The sequence below is a fragment of the Vigna radiata genome, chromosome 11 (assembly GCF_000741045.1).
Source record: "Vigna radiata var. radiata cultivar VC1973A chromosome 11, Vradiata_ver6, whole genome shotgun sequence".
Classification (NCBI taxonomy): Eukaryota; Viridiplantae; Streptophyta; class Magnoliopsida; order Fabales; family Fabaceae; genus Vigna; species Vigna radiata.
This window is the reverse complement of record NC_028361.1, coordinates 6025918-6044286: the sequence shown is the minus strand read 5'-3', so window position 1 is coordinate 6044286 and position 18369 is coordinate 6025918. Positions and strand designations below refer to the sequence as shown.

General features: G+C 29.9%; 2 protein-coding genes across 3 annotated transcripts; both read right to left on the bottom strand.

Annotated features, from left to right (window-relative positions):
- Positions 1 to 3381: 3381 nt before the first annotated feature.
- Positions 3382 to 7800, bottom strand: LOC106776419 (probable ubiquitin-conjugating enzyme E2 16). 2 transcript variants are annotated; one of them, XM_014663873.2, is made up of 6 exons: positions 7697 to 7800; positions 7503 to 7606; positions 7255 to 7357; positions 7093 to 7156; positions 4056 to 4144; positions 3382 to 3822 (listed from the first exon to the last, which is right to left on the bottom strand). In XM_014663873.2, exons 1-6 carry the CDS (start codon positions 7724 to 7726, stop codon positions 3727 to 3729), a joined length of 486 nt encoding a protein of 161 aa, XP_014519359.1. In that variant the 5' UTR covers positions 7727 to 7800; the 3' UTR covers positions 3382 to 3726. The 2 variants fall into 2 exon arrangements, with proteins under 2 accessions (XP_014519359.1, XP_022631336.1); XM_022775615.1 differs by lacking the exons at positions 3382 to 3822; positions 4056 to 4144 and adding an exon at positions 5698 to 6559.
- Positions 7801 to 10850: 3050 nt separating this feature from the next.
- On the bottom strand, positions 10851 to 17718 carry LOC106777951 (D-2-hydroxyglutarate dehydrogenase, mitochondrial). Its single transcript, XM_014665793.2, has 14 exons — positions 17138 to 17718; positions 16912 to 17013; positions 16751 to 16798; positions 16166 to 16236; positions 15653 to 15771; positions 15304 to 15399; positions 15119 to 15228; positions 14412 to 14492; positions 13273 to 13373; positions 12620 to 12728; positions 11690 to 11795; positions 11423 to 11508; positions 11220 to 11345; positions 10851 to 11111 (listed from the first exon to the last, which is right to left on the bottom strand). Exons 1-14 carry the CDS (start codon positions 17582 to 17584, stop codon positions 11022 to 11024), a joined length of 1692 nt encoding a protein of 563 aa, XP_014521279.1. The 5' UTR covers positions 17585 to 17718; the 3' UTR covers positions 10851 to 11021.
- Positions 17719 to 18369: the final 651 nt, after the last annotated feature.

Sequence of the window (18369 nt, the reverse complement as noted above, 5' to 3'; positions counted from 1 at the left end):
TCTTAAAAAATGTAGGATTGGTCTACTTAATCTTAACCATGATAATACTCATGGCTAGAGATGATGCTAACTATGAGAATATCACTCTATTTTGCAGTGTTTTATACTATACATTAAGAAATAATTTTTTTTAATAAAATAAATACATTGAGAGATTGTTAAAAAAATAAAGTTTGTTGTTCCACCTAGTTGCTTCATGTTAATTAGGCCCACGATTTTAACAATTTTTTTTAATAATTTTTTTACTAAGATTATGTGTCATTATTTTATTAGTTTATATGTTTAAAACGGACTAATCACAAATTATCACAATTGTAAAAAAATTGTCAAAAAAATTTGTTAAAGAACATTTTCTTTATAAATATCATTTAACATTTTTCGTTAAATGATGATATGTTACTTTACTTCATAATTTTTTTTCCTTTTACATTATGGATTATTTTGCTTTGTAGGGATCATATTTGCTATTTTTTGTCTTGTTATTATTTTATAATGAAAGTATTAGGATAAATATTTTTCCCAAAAATTTACTTAATTTTAAACATTTCTACAAGGGGATTAATAAGTCGTTGTTATTATTATTATTATCTTAAAACGTGTTTTTTAGTTCGTAGCTGAAATTGGCCTTTCTCTTTAAATGTCATATATTACTAACATGCGCTTGTAGTGACACATTAAAGCCATCTACCTAGGTCATATCAATAAAAATGAAGAATGAAAGATAGAATAATGGCTAATTTTAGGTATATCAAAAAAATTCCTACTTAAAACTGCAAATACTCTAAAACTATTAGCTCCAAATGTGATTTATTAACAATTGAATAATTAATCATTTTAACCTTGAGTATTTAATGAACTCAACTAAAAAAAATTACATTTCTACTATCATTACGTTCCTTTATCGTCTAAAAAGTATGATAAATTTGTTTTCAATCTTGCTATTAAAGAAAAAGTTGTCGTAACATCAAATTAACCTACACAATGGATAATACAAAAATGGAGTTTAAATTAGTGCATATTCTATGGAGAATGAAGAAGATGCAATTACATGATTTTCTTTGTCAATGTTTTATGTTTGGGAGTTATTGCGTGGTAAATATTAGAAAGGTGATTGTGAATAATAGGGATCTTATGATAGCTACAAAAAATGCCATATATTATAAAGTGTTTCATGAGAAGATGTTTGATGACTTATATTAGATGACTACTGTTATGAATGTGTTTGATGTAATTAGTATGTATTTCTCTAAAAGCCTAAATATGATTTATTTATTGATCAATAATTTAAGTGAGACTTATACCATTATTTTATTGATAAGGTACAAACCTATTATACCCATGCTTGACTATATTAGATCACGTATAGGTGGATGTGACACCAAAAAAAGAAAAATTTTAAACTATAAGACTAACTTTATAATTGGTTGGAGAAAAAGATCCCATCTACTATAAGCTAAATATAAATACTATTTTACATCGGTTTTGTAAGATTAAGGAAAAATTAAAATTTTTCCTTAATATAATATCATATTTATTTACAAAACTAATAAAATTATCTTAACAAATTATTAAACCTATTGTAGTATTTGCTATCAAATAAATTTATAACTGCAATCTCTTGTGGATGGGAGAAGATTCAATGACTTAAAAGCAATAAATTTACAGGTCATTTTCATTTTATTATTATTTTTATTTATTTTTATTTAATGTGAAATTTAGAAATCAACACAACAATCCAAACTAAAAAGTTCCATCCTAAAATATATTTCATAGCAAATATAAAGTTTACAGTCCTAAAAAATGAGACCCCACAAGATAGAAAATACAAATTCATTACTTTATCCCAAATGCAACCAAACATTACAAAATACCTCCACAAGTGACAATAATACTTTTACCGACTTCCTTTTTATATATTGAGGTTAAATTTTTATTTTCCTAATTTTTTCAAAGTTCATCACGTGCTTTCACATATGCCAGATGTGCCTCAACATTTGAAGTCAAATTTTTCAACTCTCAATTCTGTCCCTCGAGAGATATAATGGTACTCGCTTTAATCTGAACCTCTTCTGTTTTACACTTTCTATTCTGCTATCAAATCAAACAAATTGGCTATACAAATACTCAAGAACAAAATCATTTTCTTAAAACGACAATGTTTAATGAACTAAATTTTAAAAAGTAATAGTTAAATACTTAATGTGAAAAAAAAGGGTATTTTTAATTTATTGGGATAAAAAGATTGACATATTTTCAAGACATTAAAAGAATATGTTAAAAATGTGTTATCATATGTGAAAGGTATGATTAACTGTCTTCGGACACTTTAAAAGATGATGTATGACTTGTGCAGCTTATGAGAACATAGAGGAATATAAATATGTATTATTGTGATTGATATATTATTATATTATATATATCATTCTGTATTTGTTTCAATTATAATCTGATTATTCGTGCTCTACGGGTGTGGTCTTTGTTCTGTGTTCATTGTACTAATGTGTATGAAAGGCAGCTCTCCGCAATTTCATAATCCATTTTGATAATTATATATTCAAAATCAATTTTAATGCTTAGTTTTCAAGGAATGTTTTGTGTTAAATTGCATAACAAACAGAATCACATCATTTCAAACTCATAACAAACAGAATCAATTTCCCAAAAAAGAATTAACGGTTCAAGATGAATTCTAAAAATGCATACCCAAAAATGCAGTATGACTATTGGTTTCCAACTTGGATAAGTATTATCTACAGTTCTATATTTAACTGCACCTCCTACTATAATCACATTTGCATACTTGTTTATAAAACTAATCTTTATTCTTGCGAAACTTCAACTAAAAGCGTAGATAATATTAGCAATATTTTAATAGTTCAATTTTGTAAATGTACGATGATTGGGCTGATTTATTATAAAGATACATAACTGTTCACTAGTTTTAGCTGCAGAAAATCCTTATCATCAGGGTCGCATGAATAAAACTATGCCTTTTTCAGGAGTTCTCTCATTTTCTTTTGACTGCTAGAAATACAAAGCACTACTTTGAAATAAGCATTCAATGTCTGAAAGGCCTAAAATTTTTCTAATAAATATTATTTTTTGAAAGATGCAGAATCATTCAAGTGCAATTCAAACTGAAAATCAATTTTGTCTTACCGTCCCCTTTGGGCTAGAAAGATTTAATCGTTCCCATCTCGAAGCTTTTCTACCCAAGAAAATGAGTAACAAGAACTGGGTGATACAAAAGGAAAAACAAAAAGTAAAGTCGCATTTTTCTAGTGTTCCTAACAAAATTGATGCATCGACAAGTTTAAGAGAATTACAGCACCCCGTACTTACGACCAAAGATGTATGAGGAGTTGTTTTCTATATCATTACTGAAAGTCGGAAATGCATATAGTCAATTATGAGTTATAATGGACAATTCTTAAGAGAATTATTAAACACAAGTCAGCAATACGGGGGTTAATCAGACCATCTATATCCACATCCAAAGACCTCAGGGATTAACCACGATGTTTTGAGTTTGTTTGCTCCTTAAGTTGCTTAAGACAGTTTCCCCTTCCTTTACAAATACCAGGCAATGACAATTTACAGCAGAGTTATTATCCAATTAATTTAAAGGGATCCTGGTTTCTCAAAATGCATTTTCCCATTTCATTTTGATTTCAAAAGGATAATCCTCTACTCTACCTTTTGTGGACTTAATAGAGAAACTTTTTTTTATACTTTGTCATCATGGAACCACCACCTAGTCTCCTTAGGCGATCTGCCATTTCTGCAGTTCTTTACATAGCGATCATTATCTTCAGGGCGTTGCTGCCAAAGAAATCAAGTCATGAGTTTATCAAGGCATGACAACCATTTCAATATGGATCAATGACCTACCTAAATTCACCCGTAGAATCTTAAGTAATATAACCAACCATTTATCAAATCAAAATGTAATAAAACCTTGTTAAAAATATAGCATGTCCTAAGTGTCCATTAATACTATCACAGCACATGGAATAAGTAGGAAAATACAAGATTCACAGTAAATAAATTCACACCTTTGTGGTCGAGCTAGAAAGCATTGAGAGAATACTGATGCAGATAGAACTAACTGTCATGGCAGGGGACCAGGAATCATACAATATATCTGCATAATTCCAAGCATATTAATCTCAGCTGACCACCAATAAGTAGCAACTAGTTAACCATGTTTCAATCTAAATTTAGAAAGAAAGAAAATTTATCAAGTATTACAAACTTCAATAAGTGGGTTTTCAGATACTCCAGATTTAAAAACCGAATATTTAAATAAGAAAAATATTTTCGATTATGTCAAAGTATAACTACAAACATCAAATTCCCAGAAGTGAGAAATGAATCATACCTCAATTTAGATATCATATATAGAAACAATAATAATAACAACGACACCATTGATTACATAAAAGTAAAACTTTGGAAACATCAAACCCCTGAATGCAAAAGATAAACCCCTTTTACATTCTTTAAAGTTCATTATAAAAAATATTTCAATATATATATATATATATATATATATATATATATATATATATATATATATATTAAAGTTAAAAATCGTAATAAACCAATAAAACTTTGAATTGAATAATTTTAGTTGTGATAAAAGATCATTACCAATTTACTTTCAAACTATTGAAATTTAATTTATATATAGCAATAAAAGAAAAACAGGTTAAAAGAAGGAAAATAGAGATAAAAGAATGATAGTTTTAGATGATTAAGAGGACTTTTGGAGCTAGTTGAAAATATATGTGAAATGTCCAAATATCAAAAGAGAGTACAGACTGAAGATCTAATTGAGAGAGTTAGAAGAGTAAGAATCTCACTCTAGAAATTGTACAATTGTAATTTATAATATAGTTGGATATCTAGCCTGGCATGAATGAATAAAGCAGAAAATAATGCATTCCTAACTTCAATCATACACTCTCTCCACTGCTACCCTCCTTCAAATGGGGGTTGGGGTGTGTGTGTGGGTGGGGGTGGGGGGGGGGGCGGGAAGGCCTTGAATAAATTTCTTGGCATAACTAACAACCATTTGCCAACCAGCAAAAGAAAAAGACAAAACGCGCATTTGTCTGACCAGTCACGTAAAGTTTCTCTTAGTCGGATACCTTAACTCATGATGCAGTACAAACTCCAACTCAATTCATCCCAGAAAATGAGAAAAATAAAACAACAGAAGCAGCTCAGCCCAAATAGAATGGGAGAAAAAGATGAATATGAACATTGGAATATAGTTCAATATTATCAATAATCATTTGTTCAATTTTAGAAATATAAGCCATAGAATCATTCTAAACACTCCTTCTGTTCCTTAAAGTAAGACACTTCTAACATAATCACATAGATAATGAAAACAATAGTCTAGTTGATCTTTTAAAAATATAACCATTGTACCAAATTAATACACATTATTAATGACTTTTAAAATTATCTTCTCATTATTATTAATTAATACATAATACAAATACTTACGATATTTAATAGGTCTAAACAAGGAAAATAAAATATAAAGTTGAATAGAAATTATTAAATGTGCCTTTATAATAAAAACCAAAGGCAGTAATATATTAATATTAAATACCTAAAACATTATGGATAATACTCAAAAGTATCAAAATGTTCATAATCTCACATCAGCAAAGAAAAGTAAATTTCAATAATACTATTATGTCAGTAAAAGCCGAGTAACAAGTCATAATTCTATACGTGTGCTCCTAACAATGATAGTTCATCCTGACAAAAATGTATTGGCGAAAAAAGTTCAAAGCTGAGGTAACATCCTTCATCTCCTTAGCCTTAGGAGGTTCATAGAGTGACCGTACTACTTGAAGCCTATAGTTCAAAAGAACAAATACAATGCAACAAAGCAGCAAAACAAGGAACATAGAGAGTAAGCAGGTGACTGCCAGGCTTCTATTGCAGAAGATTGATAATGGAGAAATAGAAAAAGCAAATAGAGTGCGTAAGTGGTTTAATGACTACGGGAAACCCCTATTTCAAAAGAATGAAAAACATAGGAATGGAGTAATTAAATAAGGTGCACTTAATTCAATTTCTTTTCGTTAGAGAATTTGAGCTTCTCTGAAGTTTTTATGACTCATGAAAATTGGAACATAAAAAATGAACAAATTATTGGATCGTTTGTTTCATGTCTGTTACACAGAATTATATCAATGTTTTGTGTACTTCAGAATCACATCAATTTAAGAATGGATCACAGTTCAGAGTCGTCTACATTTTATCAGAAACAACAAATTATTAGATTTTAAAATCAGCTGGGAAAGTAGAATTGCTCCATTCTAACACCAAAACAAAACAAGATGCAAAGGCACCGAAACACCAAAATGAAAAACACTTAGCAGGATGGACCCACACTTCTGACTTCTCTCTGTTCCTGGCATATATAGCATACAATAGTTTATATAGGAGACCATCACAATTCACAGCCATAAAATAACACTCCTACCATATTTACTATTGTGGTCCAATGACATTCTTGGGCATACTGATACATCTGCAAAATTAACATGGCCGTTCACTATTGTCCCGTGCATTCTCTATGGTTTATTAATTTATTAAATGTTAGCTGCTTTCAAATTTCAATTGGGTTATGCTAAGTGTTCCTAACAATTTTCATACCTCTTTATAACAGTAAGACTTCATCAACAATGTAAAAACATTCACTATATTGAAACCCAAATGTCTCAATTAGCTAATAGTATATTTTCAATTAATGAATTAGGAGAATTCTTTCAGAAAAAATTGATTTTCTCATGTACTAGGAGAACCCTAAACAAGTAAACAACCAGTCGCAGTCCTCTTCCCAATAGTTCTCAACAAGAAATTATATAACTTCGAAGTCGGGTCTTCGAGGAGGAAAATTATAACCCGAAGAAGGTTAAAAAACAGTCAGTGTCCAAAAGAATCGACAACACAAAAAACAATACAAACAAGCATAAAAAGCAACAAATAACACAACCATTTAACAAAAGGGTGTGCCAGAGGATTATACTCAAAATAAGTTAACTATGAAAAACACAAACATACCTAAACAAATATGGCCGTTGCTGTAGATATGGGGATGCAGCGGAGCCGGATGCAAGAATATGACCTGTAGAACCGTTAACAATAGAATAATAATAGCCGTGAACAACAGACGCCGATGCAGAATAAATATTAAATTGTGCAAGGAAGGGGCAAAAGAGGAACCTGGGGAGCTTCCATAGGGTAATTCTCGGGAAAATCGACCTGAAGCTGGTAGGTCTCATTGGCGTAAAGTGTCCCGGGAGCTCCAGTGACTTCAACAACCCACCTTCCAGAGAGGAAGAAAGCAAAGTAGGAGAAAGAAAAAAGAATGCAAAGGAAGAAGAGAAATAGAAAATCAAAGCATAAGAAAACATGTGTAAAAGTGAAAAAGTTAGGTGGATTATGAGGGGTAATTTAGAAGAATCCGATACCTCTGGAGATTATCGGTGACTTTGTGCTTGAAACCAGTTGGGGGATTAACCTGCCACTCCACGAGCTCTTTCTGGAGCCTATTGCAGGCAATCTTACTGAGATTCTAAAACAGCCACGATCCCAATTCAAACCTAAGAACCGAAAAAGAACAACCAAGAAATACAATCGAAGAACGAAAGGGGTTAGGGCTAACCTTGCGAGCGGCACCAGAGGAACTAGTCATGATTCTTGCGCGTACACGAATGGCTACAGGAACAATTCTCAATTAACAAAGAAGAAGAGATTCACCACTGAACCAATATATATATATATATATATATATATATATATATATATATATNTATATATATATATATATATATTATGTTTTGTGTGTGTTAAATAGTAAAATGTAAATGAAGATATGTCCCAGACATAAAACTTTATACACTTTTGGTTAATTAAAAAAACATTATACACTATAATTTATTTTAATAAATTATAAGTGTTATGGGACATTTTTCTTTTTCTTTTAATAATTGTTTGTTTATGTACATTAGAAAATATGGAAAGTCAAAGGTCTCCATAATTAATAATGGTGAGAAAAAAGAAAGTTTGGTTAGATTACTACCGCGCATCTAGGTGCTATTTTGATGTAAATTTTTCTTTCTGTTTTCCCTTCCACATAAGATATTCCAAGTTCTTTTGCCAATAGACATTCCAAAATGTCACTATAATCTGTTTAAATGAAAGTCTGATCCTGTTTTATAACTTTTTTTATTTGTCAAATAAATTAAAATTAATTCATTCAGTGCTTTATTTCAATTGAGTATAAAAGTATTGTTTTTATTTAATATTTTGAAAAAAAAATTACCTTGTAATATACAGGTATGGAAGTTTAAAACTATGAAGAGAAATTATAAGGTAAGTTAATGATAAAGTTAGAAAAAGAGAGTGGGACAGATTGTGAGTTTACTCTTTTTATTAACAAAATATTTGATTATTAACATTTATTAATAAAAAAATCAATGATATTGGATTAGATGAAAAATAAAATTAAAATATTATTTATGAATAATTTAATAATAAAAACTATCAATTAAAACGTGAATAATCAAGACTATTTGTAGTCAAACATTCCTAATTTTTATTCATTTTATTTACTATCTTTTTTCTATCAATCAAAATTGTCAATGTATCATAGCGACCAATGATGTAAATCAATATTAAAAGTCATTTTATTTCAAAATATGTTAATAATCAAGAGGTTTGGACTGTAATTAAATTGACATAAAGAATTTTTTTTTAAAAAACTACAAATAGTAGTTTAAATAAATTGGTTGACACAAATTAATTATAACATTTATTAACATTGTATTAGGAACTTGGTAAGTATTCTAATTGATTAAGACAAACAAAATTTCTTACACCTAAACACAGTGACATAAAACATTATACAACAAACTTTTATAAGTGATGGGTAACCTAAATACAAATTTTCACATTTAATAAAATATTATAAGTTATGTGACTTGTGATTAACTTTTTGTTACGAGGATTATACTTTATAAATACGTATTTAAATTAAATATTAAATGTTTAGGAAGAGTGGAAGAAGTTACATTATTGCAATCTATTACATTTTTTATATTTTGATTACTTCTTTTACTTTATTTATTTTTTCAATATTTTTTTCTAATAATTTATTTTGGATATTTAATTGTTTTTTTTACTACTTTCTTTCACTTTATTTGTTGGTATATTTTATCTTTAATTTCAAGCACATATATTTGCAAAAGTTTCCTTTGCATATCATTTTTGTTGATAAATTAAGTAAAGAGTAATATTTTAATTTTAAATATATAAAAGTTTGTATAAAATTAATTGCATTGGTACAAAATTATAAAATTATAAATTATAAAATTATAAAATTATAAATTATAAAATTATAATTTATAAAATTTTAAAATAATAAAATTACATGTGGAGGCAACTCAGCCAACATTGTGACAGGAAAAAAAAATAATACCATTAGCCACTTAAAATTCACCTAACTAAGTTAAAAGAAAGTTATTAAGAGATATTCAATTGACAATTTTGAATTTATTGAATATGCACACATATTTATTAAACACTAAGTTACTAAATTTATCATGGACTTATTAAAAAAGAAAAGAAAAGTAAACAATGACATTTTTTGGGGTTAGGAATTAAAAGTATGATTTCTTTAATAATTTTCCCTCCAAATGTACTCTTTATATTTTTCAAGTTATTATAGTTAAAATTAATAATCACATGAATAAAAATGCGTCCCTCGAATTATTTTAAAATGTTTCATAAAAACAATCTAACAAATATATGAATTAAAATTTATAAATTCTCAAAGAAATTAAAATCAATATTCCATGAACAATTTAGATTAATTTGTGAGAAAATATGCCTTTTTATTATAATATTTATTATAATATATATTATAGAATAAATCTCTACTTTTAATCATTTTTCATAAGTAATTAATTATAATAAACAATAAAATACAATTTTATTAATATAAATATCATAAATTGGATCTTTCACATACCTAACATTCTTAAGAAACTTTTGTATTATAGTGACTTTTACATCATACATATTCTTGAAATTCCATATTTTTTCTTGTAATTTTTAGTTTATGAGTATTCATTGCAACATTGTAGTCTCTAACAGGAATAAGCTCTTAACAGAGAATACTTATAAAGGAATAAATTGCATGCTTTAAAAGAAATATAGTTTATTTCACAGCAATTATGTAATTTATCCTTCTTCTTAGAAAATAAAGTTCAAGAGCCATGTACTAGATTGAATGATTCTTCTAAAAAGACAATTTCAATTCTTAATTATTATGGAAGTGTTGAAATTATACCTATTTGATAGTCTATCACTTCTTTCTTCATTGATTTTTGTAACAAAAACCTTTTAAAAATATCAATACTTTTACAATATGATTTAATATATCTCTCTTTTATTCTGTTATCTTCTTAGATATTATTGATTATATAAAAGTTATTCTCTTGTTCAAAATAAAATAAAATTGTGGAGCTTGATTAATCTTAATTAAGTTGAGAGGTTGGGGAATCTTTTTTATGATTTTTCCCCCTAGTTGACGTCTTGCATTGACTTTCCCAAGTTGAGCACTGGCAATTTCAGCCTCCAAAATATGCTTATTCTCATGGCAATTTCTGGTTTGAAGATAAGCATATTCCACGCGTGATTAGTGGAAAACTTACATCACAGTTTGTGCTTTAGCAAAAACTTTGGGTCAAACACTGCAACTCGTTGAAAGTAGAACTAGCAGAAACTTTAAGATAGGTTTAATAAAGTAAAGGATCTCACGGAAAGATAATCAATCTAATAAATAATAAGAAAATGGTAAATTACAAGTGTTACGAATTCACTGCATAACACAATTAATTATTATGACAATGTAACAGAACACTTTTAACATTGTCTCACTTTTAGAAAGTGTGCAAAAACATCAACTTTTGCACATGAGCTTATGACTACGAAGTGAGAGAGTGAGGAAGAACTTTATATGGATTGAGTATGTGATTGGGGTCCATCAAATTCTTGATCGAAGCCATCAGTTGCACCTGTTCAGTTTGATGCTATTTCAGGCATTCATTCATTTCACAACTTTACATTACGAAATAGAAAATGCAACTAGAGTCAATAATAAATTAATAACATGATATACATACAGTTTCCCGTGACTTGCTGTAGTAAATCTTGTTGGCTTTCATTAGTCCTATACCATGCTCAGCGCTAATACTCCCTCGGTGCTTAGATGTCCACTCATATACAAAAGGTTCAATTTGTGACAAAATCTGCAAATTTTATCCCTGATAATGTCATGGAAAGAAAACTTTCATATCCAAACAGTTACGTGCTATGCTAGAGCTACCTTTTCATCATAATGAGGAGTAGAAACATTCAAATGCAAATTACTATCTCCAAGGTGGCCATATCCAACTACATTAGCTGTGTTACCTACAATTCAAAAATAGAATACAATGTCATTCCTGCATGCACTATTGTGATGAAAGAGATAACTCGTCTTCCATAAAAACCATAGACTTTCTACATTCTGTCTGCTAATTTCCCTCTGAACTATGCCACAAACTTAGAAAACAAAAATATAACTAAATGGCAAAGTTAGTCTGTTCCTTACCTAGTCTAGTGCGCATTTCTTCCACAAGACTGTACATGTGTTCAAGAGGTATTGATAAATCATACTTGTAAACAGCTCCTGCTCTCATCAAAGCCTCTGGTATACCCTGAAATCAGTAGATAAAATCTAATAGAACCAAACTCAGCAATAGTGTTTTCATAAAACGATTAAAAATCATATAAAACTAAAATTTTAAATTACTCATGACAGATTATTGCTGAAAATAAACAGAAGAATAACACTTTTGGGAGTTGAGGGACATCCTCTTCAAATTCCTTACAAAAATAAGAAAATGAATCTAGTATCTACAGCGTGGAAGCTATGTTTCTTCCACTCAATATGTTTATTTATGTATTCCGTAATCAAGAGTGTACACTGAAAAAGCACCCACAAGTATGTTTCTTCCACTCAATATGTTTATTTATGTATTCCGTAATCAAGAGTGTACACTGAAAAAGCACCCACAAGTGTCGAATGACAACAGCTGAAATCATAACAAATATGGTCAACTTGGCCCGTGAAATGAAAAATAAGAATATTAGCACGATCAATTTAGCAGGAAATTCATTCCAAGAGTAAATGTAAGACATGATGTAGAAAATTTGTAGTGTAACGAAACCTTGTCTAAATGAAACAGCTTGTAGAGCATTAATAGCCAAGCAAATGGATAGTAAAAGCGAGTAGATAATCTCATACGGCATTGATACAAACATTCCAAATGTGATGTGTATAGCTGACCTAACTTGGTCAGGCTTTTTCATTTTCAAAATTTAAGTGTGAATTCAAGAAAGGTAAAAATACTGACTGCAAAAATTAGAAAACCAGCCAAGAAAACATAAAAGTAGAACATGGCAGGGATATATGCTTAATGTTGAAAAGAGCTAAAGCATATTTTCAAAAAAAGATAATAATGCAGTGAAAAATGTCAACCTCACGTAGAAGCCAGAATGATGATGCTTGATTTATGTCTTGTGCAAGAACACCATCTGATATCAATTCATTCTCCATGGAGCCGAGTAGAAATGCTTCAAGCTTTTGTCTACAGGTGTCCAAATAAAGTCACATCATATGTGAAGGTATTTAATTGCATGCTCATATTGATAACTTAAAAAAAATAACTAGAAAACAAAATGGAAAATAAGTTAAGGACCGTTTTCAGGCAAATTTTAAAGTTCATACTTCATAGCATACAAAATTTCATTTAGATGAATTCAGGAGGCTGTAACTGAAATTACAGAGGATTAAACATTTCAAATAACTGTCCTCTAATCACTTAATTTTTAGACTCTGGCAACTCATTCTTCCACAACCTCCTAAGAAAGTAGAAGTAGCTTTTAATGCAAGTAGAAGCCGGAGAAGAGAAGGAACAAAATCTACAATTAAACAAATCCAATAATGTAACAAATTACACTAATCATTGTTGAAGGTTGCTAAAATACAATTTAAATGGAAATACATGAATGATCAAAAGTCAGAACAGCAGAAATCAATGTAATTTACTCTGCTAAATGAATAATTGCCTCATGTTAAAATGCAAGGATTTATATTCACGCACACACAAAAAAAATGCATAGACTTTTTACTTGTCAGAGGATTCATCACTGCCTGTTGTCTCAATCAGAACATAAAAGTTATGCAATGACGTAGGTATCGGGTTTCGTGCACCTTCCAGGTGATTTAACACCTGTCAGAAAACCAATCAAATCAGGATGACTATGGACTAACCAAGGGGAAAAGAAAATAAAGTCACAAAGTTCTGAATATTTTCTCAGTTGTAAGACCTGGGATTTTATAGCAGTAATTTGTCTAGATCTAAAACAAATAAATCAATCTAAACTACTAGAATTGTTATGGCTGCAGAAAATTGTAAATATTACAGTGATCAGATACTACAAACCAGTTCATGTAACGTTCATGATGAATTCCATGACAACACAAGGAAATATTTGGAGGCCATTTTTTGAAACCATAGATTAAAGTCAATGCTCAAGTTCCAAACATTTTATGCCTATATCATAGTATTGGCCAGAACTTCCTAATATGTATTTTCATTGTGTTTATCGAAGTCTGGTTTATGAAGTTTCTTTTACGTCTACCTTCTGTTGTCTGCAAATATTTTGCTGTATGTGACATTATGCAAGTGGCAAAAGGGAAACAACACATGCATGACTTCCTACATAATGAGTATGGGGACTTTAACTATTTGAGATGTGAAAGCTAATCAAAATAGCAGGAAAAACTAAAAATCCAATCAAAATGCAATTTCATCAACAAGACCCGCTACCAGTTTTTTCTATAGTCTCTATCTTCCGTATCTACCTACTAAGTATTAAAATCACTACAAGCAACTTTGAATTTTGTAAATTGTGTACTTTATGTTATAGTTATTGTTCTGTTTTTTACTCCTGTACCAAACATCTCATTCTCACCTCACCATAGTTGCGACTCTTTTTTTCAGTATCTCACAAATTCAGAATACACAAAAAAGACACAACTACATGCTTATGCACTGTGGCCTCAACAATTTCCAAGACACAGAATTACTAAAGTATCAATTGCACTCGTGTACATGGGTAGCTGGTAATATCAAGCATAAAGTTAACACTAAACATAAAGTTATATCAAATTTTAGCATATGAGCATGCATCAGGACAACTTTAAGGCATTTATAACTAGCAACCATCACACAGATTAATTTCATTATAGTATCACTTGATATTACCAAATTCATAGAGTGGATATCCAGAAATTCAAATGCAGATAAAATCTCCCCAAGTTTCCTTTTTGCTTCCTGTAGCAATTTCTGAAGCAGAGAAACAAAAGCAATCTGATAAGGTGAATGCATGTTTCATTCTGAAAACAAAAGGGAAAAAAGTATTGGTGCAATACAAAAGCTTATACATGAAGAGTATGATACATATGCTTATACAAGAATTTCACCTAATTGGTAAAAGAAGGTTCCTATATAATTTATTATCTGTCATTAGAGACCTAGTTTAAACATGCTTATAAAGAAGTGTTTGTAGTAAGGAAATGATAAAAAAAAAATTAAAATTAATTTGGAAGACACGGCATGTTTAATCTAATAAAAGGTTTTCTTTTCTATTTCATGCTTTTGAAAAAAAAAAAAGTTATTTTCACCGTTGCCCACACAAATCCTAGAAAACAAAAACAAAAACAGAATTATTTATGAATAAAAATGAAATGGAAAATGAAAACATTTTCTCAAACCAAAAAGGCACGAAGGACCCTTCATCAATGAAAAAAGAGAAGAAAAAGAAAACATATAATTCTTCCCAATCAGTCAATACAGTATTGTCCAAATAATATCAATGGCGATCAATTAAGGTAATCCACATAAGTCAGTAAAGCAATCAATGGAGCAACAATGAAACTAAACATATTCAAGAATAGGAGTATTTATCATGCCTGGCAGCTGATATAATCTTTGCAACCAAGAAAAGCCACATTTACTGCAGATAACTTCGGTGGGGTAAGTATTGAAACTTTAGTAACAATTCCCAAGGAACCTTCACTTCCTACATCATCCGTAATTTAATTTACAATCAGACATTTTACTTGTTTTGAGATTCAACGTGTTGTTCACCCCATACCTATAAATAGATGTTTCAAATCATAGCCAGTATTATCTTTGCGCAATGTCTTAAGCATGTCAAGCACGGTACCATTTGCTAGAACAGCTTCAACACCTGTAGGGCAATCAAAAGCTTGCTTCAGAATGAATAGAGCACTAGCGAAAGAAAAAATGGACTGAGATGCCCCTAACTTCACAATATATTGAGAAATTCTGGTGCTTTGATACTTCAAAATGAAAATTGTTCCACCTTTCAACTGTATTCCATTCTACAAATGACTAAATCGATACAAAATCTAGCACTGATGCACTAACTTTAGAAGTATTCAGCTGATATACAAAAGTCAACACGGTAGTTATTTTCTTACCAAGTATATTTCCATGAAGGGATCCATAGCGGACAAGACGCAAACCACCAGCATTAGTTGAAACATTTCCACCGATCTGGCAACTCCCTTTTGCACCTAAGTCTAGTGGCATAATAAATCTGAATGAAAAGTGCAGACAGTTTAAATACAGAGAGCCTACATTAAAATTGTGAGTTTTAGAACTAATATGCGTATGGAAAGGGCACCTGATGATATAAAATGTTCAAGACATTAGTCATAACACCGCAGGTGCACTACATAGAACTTCAAGAAAAGAACAAACCAAAGAGCAAACCTTTTTCTAACATCAATATAATTTTTTAAGTGCAGAACCCAAACAGTTCTGTCTCAGAATTACTCATACACAATATGGAAGAAAAGAAGACCATTGTTAATTTTCTTCTAGAAATAGCAAGTATATAAGATTATCCAAATTTAAAGTAAAAAGCCTAAAGTTACAGTTAGATGAAATTGACCCAAATTACAATAACTTGATAAAATTAAAAGGATTACCCTTCATTGTCCAGGAATGAGATTATATTTTCCAATATGCACCCAGCTTCACATACCAATATTCCACTAACCTAAAGAAGACAATGGCAGAAACTTCAGAATTAAGTATACAAACCTGTCTTTTTAATGTTTGACATTGACTTTAATTCTAGGGAGATAATTAATAAAATTCTTATACAAATGGTTGTTGCAAGGTAACTAGCACAGTTATATGTTGTTTCCTCTTAAGAGGAGAAACTGCTGCATTGAAATGTGCTGCATATGGCCATTGTTAATGATGACTCACATGGCTTTGCTTTTATGCAGAAACGTTTTTTTTTTTTTAATGGTTACAAGCCAATTCTATCCAATATCCGAACACATTTATATTTTTACAAAACAAAAGACTGTAGGAAAGGGAGAGGCACTGAATTGTTGATATGGTTTAAGATAGATGGATTCTAGTTTTTAAATGACGCATATGCTATACAGTACTCAACAAAAATAACGTTCTCAAAACAAGTAACGCAAGAAGATACACACAGAGAGGAAAGAGGTAGTTTATAAGTCATAACAAATATGCCTTTCAAGCAGTAGATGGTCTACCTTGTCGAAAGATATGATCTTATTCATGGAACTAAGGCTGATAATGACCTGCAAAATCAGATTATAAGAAAGTTGTCAGTATTCACATAATAACGACTTTGTTTTCTAGTATATTCAAGGTTGACCCCTTGTCACGCAAGAGAATGAATCGAGGAGTATACTTCATCAAAGACGGGCACACTTCCTCCTACAAGACCAGTGTTTCCACCTTGGGGAACAACAGCCAAGCATCTGGAATTACAATATTTAAGAATCTGAGCAACCTGCAAAACGAAACACTCGAAAAAAAGAAGTAAACAAACCAAACTCCAAATGCTACTGCACCAAGTTCCTGAAGGGTAATTGTTCATTCTATACAATAGAGACAAAAAAAATAAATAAAAGAACCTCGTCAGTGGTCCTAGGCTGTAGGAGGAGCTTACTGGAGCCTTTGTATTTATGCATCCAATCAGTGTTTGAAGTGACAAGCCTGTCCTCATCCTGAACAACATTTTTACTACCCAATATACCCTCGAAGTATCTAACATCATCATCGTTAAACTTTGAGAATCTGGGGTTCCTTTGAACCAACCCCGCCAATGAACCATAGCATTTGCGCTGAATTCCAACACCCCATTGTTTGGTTTGAACGAAATTTCTTACAGGGTTGAAAAGGGACAAAAGTCGCCGATCCCCGAGAACGATATTGCGCTGTAAAAGCCCGTTTTTTTCATCAAAGCCCGAAATAAAGCGAGTAGACAACCCTGCAGAAGGGAGAAGAGGTGGGTTCCTTGAGCGGTGGGGGAAGCAGCGTAAGAGGAACTGAAGTGTGGCTCTGCTATTGTGCTTAGCCATTGTTTGGGGTTTGGTGGCTTGCGATGAACAACTGCACTTGAAAGGGTCAAAACAAGTTAGTTACGTTTAGCTACTATGAAACTGGAGTGAAAAAGATGACACCGACACCATGATGATGATGATTATGGGAAGTGAGGGTTGTGATAATGTTAATATAAATAAATAAATAAATAAGTAATATATATATATATATATATATATATATATATATATATATATATATATATATCTAATTTTAGAAAGACTTTTCTTTTACTTGCTATATTTTAATAAAATATATCAAGTTTTAAGTTAAAAAAATTTCCTATTAAAACAACATACTTTAAATTCAATTGATGGTTTAATAAATATATATATATATATATATATATATATATATATATATATATATTATTATTATTATTATATATTTTTTAAAAGGTAATTATTTTTTAAAATAAAAAATAATAACTACTAATAAAATAAAATAATTATTTTAGTTTAAAAAATATTTAAAAATTAAATTTGAAAAAAAATATAGACATAAAACATAAACCCTCTTTATATATAGATATGGATTCAAATGTTAAAATATTAATAGTAATAATTTTTATAAAGCATTGAATAAAATATTGAAACTTCAACTATACTTTTTAATTTTTTTTTATGATAATTGTGTTTGAATACTCCCTTTTTCTCTACAATAGAATGAAGAAGAGTCACTTGGAAATAAGAATTATTTGTTGATAATTACCTTTTTTTAACAATTATGTAACTATTTTTTTAACGATAAAAAAGTTATATTT

Coding starts and splice junctions, on each gene's coding strand:
- LOC106776419 (XM_014663873.2), bottom strand. CDS start 7,726: ATGACTAGTTCCTCTGGTGCCGCTCGCAAG. Junction 7,358..7,502: donor GTCACCGATAATCTCCAGAG/GTATCGGATTCT, acceptor CCTCTCTGGAAG/GTGGGTTGTTGAAGTCACTG. Junction 3,823..4,055: donor TTTCTAGCTCGACCACAAAG/GTGTGAATTTAT, acceptor TTTCTTTGGCAG/CAACGCCCTGAAGATAATGA.
- LOC106777951 (XM_014665793.2), bottom strand. CDS start 17,584: ATGGCTAAGCACAATAGCAGAGCCACACTTCAGTTCCTCTTACGCTGC. Junction 15,400..15,652: donor CCTTCATGGAAATATACTTG/GTAAGAAAATAA, acceptor ATTGCCCTACAG/GTGTTGAAGCTGTTCTAGCA. Junction 12,729..13,272: donor AGTGATGAATCCTCTGACAA/GTAAAAAGTCTA, acceptor GGACACCTGTAG/ACAAAAGCTTGAAGCATTTC.